This window comes from Myotis lucifugus, unplaced genomic scaffold (assembly GCF_000147115.1).
Source record: "Myotis lucifugus unplaced genomic scaffold, Myoluc2.0 scaffold_6, whole genome shotgun sequence".
Classification (NCBI taxonomy): domain Eukaryota; kingdom Metazoa; phylum Chordata; class Mammalia; order Chiroptera; family Vespertilionidae; genus Myotis; species Myotis lucifugus.
Window position 1 is genome coordinate 13780283 of NW_005871054.1, and position 5227 is coordinate 13785509.

At 40.5% G+C, this 5227-nt stretch overlaps 1 protein-coding gene across 3 annotated transcripts in view; it reads left to right on the forward strand.

The window, feature by feature from the left end:
- SRBD1 (S1 RNA binding domain 1) overlaps positions 1–4831 on the forward strand; it is a 155510-nt gene extending 150679 nt beyond the window's left edge. For all 3 annotated transcript variants that reach the window (XM_014447612.2, XM_006083397.3, XM_023747165.1), the window contains exons 20-21: positions 802–986; positions 3982–4831. In XM_014447612.2, coding sequence (XP_014303098.1) covers positions 802–986; positions 3982–4271 — 475 coding nt within the window. In that variant the 3' untranslated portion in view covers positions 4272–4831. The remainder of the gene's footprint in view (positions 1–801; positions 987–3981) is intronic.
- Positions 4832–5227: the final 396 nt, after the last annotated feature.

Sequence of the window (5227 nt, forward strand, 5' to 3'; positions counted from 1 at the left end):
TAAATATATTTTATGATTTTTACAGAGAGGAAGGGAAAGGGATAGAGAGTTAGAAACATCGATGAGAGAGAAACATCGATCAGCTCCCTCCCACACACCTCCTACTGGGGATGTGCCCGCAACCAAGGTACATGCCCTCGACCGGAATTGAACCTGGGACCCTTCAGTCCGCAGACCAACACTCTATCCACTGAGCCAAACCGGTTAGGGCTAGTAGACTGATTTTAATTACTTCATGTGAGTCTTGCCTGTTGATGGCATTTGAGAATTACTAAGCTGGCGGTATGCTTGCACAGGTAACACAAGTACAAAGCAATGGTATGGCACCTGACTAGAGTAATGCATTTGTCAAAAGCTGGCAGTGCTTGTTGGGGATTTTGATGAATTTTTATATCATCAATTCATTGTTGATATAAAATAATTTAAATTCAAATAAGTTTTTCTAACTGAAATTTTAGGAATCATGAGGTAAGTATAGGTATCCTCATTCAGCAAACACATATGACACTAAACTCTAAAGAACATTACACTGTAAAATGTTTCTGACCTGTAGATGCTTCATTGGAAAATAGTACAAGAACCTAAATCCATCCCTTCCCTTCCCTTTTCTTTCTTTTTTTTTTTCAAGACAGATCATGTATTATATCATGGACACATAGTAGGTTTTCAATAAAGACTGATAGATTATTATATGGATCTGAGATGACTGAATGTTAGGGTGGTCTGTATAAGGAAATTGGAAAAAAAGGGAATATTATTAATAAGTGTTGGTCTCCCTCCCCTGCCCTCCACCCCCTGCAGGTTTTTATCCTTCATTGGAGGAACACTGTGTGAAATTGGGAAGCCTGAAATGCAACAAAAAATAAAGTCATTCCTTGAAAAGGAAGGAATAGAGAAACTTGCAGAAAGATTACAAACAACAGTGCCCTCTTTACAGATCATCATAGATGGTCTCAGCCAGCCCGAAAGCTTTGACTTTCGAACAGGTAAGCAGTTGAACTTGAACAGTAGCACCTTTCATTTGCATAGCTCACGATAGGTCCTATGGCCCTCACAACAATCCTATGCCATAGGCAAAACAGATGTTATTCTCCCATTCTACTCATGAGAAAACTAAGGCATGGTGGCCTTCCTTCAAAGTCATTTCAGTTAGGTAGTATCCAAAGCCAAAGCTAGAAGCGAGGTCTCCAGATTCCTCGTTCCCTGCTTACTGTTTACATGCATCATACATGTGCTGCTGTGTGCATGGAGGCACACAGTTTTCATCATCCTTTCCTAAACGGTTTTTATCTCATAGGAACCAGAAGTCCAAAGTAAGGCATTCAGTTCACAAACTAAAAAGCGAATCTTCCTAAATTACAGCCTTCCAAGTTCCTGGATTCTGTGTCAGTGAACACACTGAACAAATAAGATACTATCTCTCTGTTGATTTTTCCTTCTAATTAAAAGTGCTCTCAGCTTTCAGCACAGGTAGATGGTGACGGAAGTATGACAGCCAGAGTTGTTGAGAGCAGTGACCCGGTGAGAAAGAATTAAGGTATCAATTTCCCAAGGAAACTTAAATAGGAAGCCCTGAGATTTGAATGAATCTGCACTTGTCTCATAACCAGTTTTATGATGCCATGTTGAGGGCTTGGCTCTTTTCATTCTTTGTTAGGCTGCGTTGGGGTGATGGGACATGCTTCTTTGAAAAAGTTTAAGGGAATTTAAAAACACCACCAGCAAGCTCATTATAATTTTACCTCAACTTTTCAGTAAGTTTGAAATTAATTTTTTTTAAGTTGGAGAAAAGTAAAATAAAACATAGAGTAAGATCTGTGCCCAAAATGTAGGAGTCGACGCGTCTGAGCAGTCCATTCAAAGTGTCGTTTAGCAGGAATACGAAGTAGAGCAGTGGTTCTCCAACAGGCGGGATGGGAGGGTGGTGTGCCTTGGACCACTGCATGAGAAGGTTGGCAGATGTGCTCCAGCTGCAGGCCTCCTGAAAGGGTTTTGCTGTCCATCTTTGTTTTTCTGTTATTGCAGTTACACGGTAGGCTCAGGGCAAAGATCAACTCATAAATTACATAGTTCAGTTAAATAGCCAACAGCCAAGTAGAGATCCTCACCTGGTGATGCCCGTAGTTGAGCCGAAACCCGATGCATGTAGGCTTATCAGTTACTGCAGTTTTTATCATTGTGACAAGTGAAATTTCAAATAAGTCTCATCTCTCTTCTCGATTTTCTCCGAAGGATTTCTCTTCTTGATGCAGCATTCTTTTCTGATACTCATCCTGTCTTCTGTGTTCTCAGTGACACAGTTTTATGACATTCGCACTCTGGTTGCTAGTCAGTTTCCATAATTGGGTTCATCCTAAGCAGCCTTGTGACAGGACTGTATATATGTACCTTGCCAATCAAAGTGTTAAAGATTGCTGGTACATGGTGGATTTTCTGATTTCTCAGTGGCCCAGGCTGTCTTCAGGAGCATATTAGGTAGTTCCTGACTCTGCTTTTCCGTGCAAAATTAAACCAAGCAGCTGATCAGGAACCCCTGGGGAATCTGTACCAGCTGGACCTCTATGAGAAAAAAAGGGGGGGAAGACTTTTCAAGCATAAAAACAATGCCTATGGGGCCTCGGAAACCATCTTGCCTCTGACCCTGATCCATGACTTAGTTTCACTTTGCTTGGACATAGTCAATGCCCAGCATAATATATTACATTAGAGTAGGTTTCTGCTTCGGCATCAAGTGAAATTCTACAGAATCAGTTCCAGTGTTAGCATATTCCTATTTTTATGAGATTTGAGGTTTAAAGAAGGCTTTTGTTTTACAGGAAGAAGGTGAGTTTGTAAAAAACTTGATTTCAATGTGGTTGGGCTGGGGAAGGGGAACAGAGAGGTGACCAGTTGTTAATACAAATGTAAAGGATCGCTTCAACAAGTAATCAGGATAAAGCCAGCAGCTGTGGAGGAAAAGGAAATGGAATGGGTGGAGGGAAAATGAGGTCTCAGTGAAAGGAGATCCAAGCACAGAATGTGTTCTTTGTTACTAGAATCAACATTCAGTAATCCTAGGAAAGGGGGCCAAGAAGAGCGTGGATAAATGGAATCCAGAGATAATCCAAGCGCCCCACTTAAACTGTTGGTTCTAACCTTCTCCCTTATAAAACCTTTGTTATTGTTTTGTTTTAATGAGAGCCATAATGATTCCTTGCATGCTTTATGCCCACCTTTCGGGGGATAGTATTATTAGTGAACAGAAGGACGTACACCAGGGTGAGCAAGAAAAGAGGGCTGGGAGGACCTTGAGAACAGAGACCTACACGTCTTCACCTTTGTGTCCCTAGCACCCAGCAGTGCCTGGCAAGGAGATAATAATAGGAGTTAATAAATGTTTGATGAATTAATCCATAAATTTCGGTTGGATAAATATATTCAAAATGGATAGATACTGATTCCTGAGCTCCAGATTTGTTGGGGAGAAGTGAGACAAAAAGAACATTTGAATTTTCATCTACATTTTGACCAAATGTTAGTGTACTTTTTTACTACCTTTAAAAAGTGTGAGGATTCAGGCACTGGGTAAAATCTTCCAACCTTCAGTCTCCAAGGGTCTGACTTTCTCAGTGTTTGCGATTCAGCCATGTGTATTCATTGGGCACAATTATTTTCTAATCACCTCATAAAGAGGAAAATAAGAGTCAGTCCTTAAGTGGAGTGCCAGTGTTCCCATGTTAACGAGATAGAGTTTGCGGAGAGGAAAGTGTTTGAGTAAATTTTCTTGTCTTATTTCTACTGTGTGAATGCTGTTCCTCCAACTAGGATGCGTTTTCTCCGAAGGCAGGCCAGAGTCCAGCTCCTTTTGTGTCACCCCTGATTGCTTAATACTGGTCTGGGCACATAAGTGAGATGTAGTAAATGCTTACTCATTTGTGTTGTGTCTAGGAAGTGCAGAACCTTCTTATTAAACTAGATGTCTTTGTTCCCCTTTCCTTGCAGATTTCAGTCAACCGGATTTCAAGAGAAGCATAGTCTGCTTGCAAGATCTGCAGGTTGGGACAGTTCTTACAGGCAAAGTTGAGAATGCCACTTTGTTTGGCATTTTTGTGGATATAGGAGTGGGGATAACAGGGTTGATTCCCATACGAAATGTAACAGAAGCAAAGCTTTCTAAAACGAAGAGGAGAAGGAGTCTTGGACTGGGCCCTGGAGAAAGGGTGGAAGTCCAAGTACTCAACATTGACGTCCCCAGATCTCGGATCACTCTGGACCTCATTCGGGTGTTGTGAGTGTCCACTGAAGGCCAACCACTTTATTTCCTCATTTCTACTGATTGGCAAGAAAAAGTCAGAATGTCTCTGACTTCTAGATAGCAGAAGTCACTTAATATAAGAAGTATTTTCCAAACACTTTCCTAATTTTTCTTTCTGAATACGTAGAAAACCAATAGTTTGATTTCTTTTCACCTTAAAGAAAACAATAGGTGTCCATATGTGGCTTCATATAGTAATGATTTTCTGACCAAAATTTTATTTTTTATAATTCACCTTTGACTCCTTTTGCATTTTGTATAAGAGATTATTTCACTTCCAGTTGCCAACTTGCCTTGCTGGACTTGTATGGAATTGTCTTTTTTATTTGAATTATGCAGTTTTAACTCTCACTTTATATAGATTTTTAAAAATCAGACTTTTTGGATTTGATGTGTGATTTTTTTTCTTGCCAAGCAAACTAAAAATATATCAGTAAAAAAGATGCGTGTGTGTCTGTAACAATCAAGTGGATGGCTCAGAACATTTCTCAGAAGAACATATGTATTGGTGACTTCAATAAAATTTTGCGTCAGTGACCTGGTTTTTGCAATGTTGTTTCAGTGAATGACCCGGAGTCATTTTGATTACAGAAGGTGTGGCACACACTTTTACTAATTTCATGTAAACCAACTGTGCTTTGGGGGAAGAGGGAAGCCTTTGGGGATTTGAAGAATGACTGTTTGACTTAGCATAGAAGGGTACATTCTCTCTAAAGCATTAGGATTAAGCTTCAGATTGGGACAGAAATGGCCTTCCTGAAGATTGAATATAGACCATGTGTGAAAGGAAAGAAAGGCTAGTAGATAAAGCAGGTGACTCTGCATTTTCACTCAGGGGAGATGGGAAGTATTGGCGTGCCCACTCCGGGTAGAAATGACGTAAATGGAGCCCACGCTGGATTGTGTCGAGCATTCAGGGTGCTGTGGTTGGTT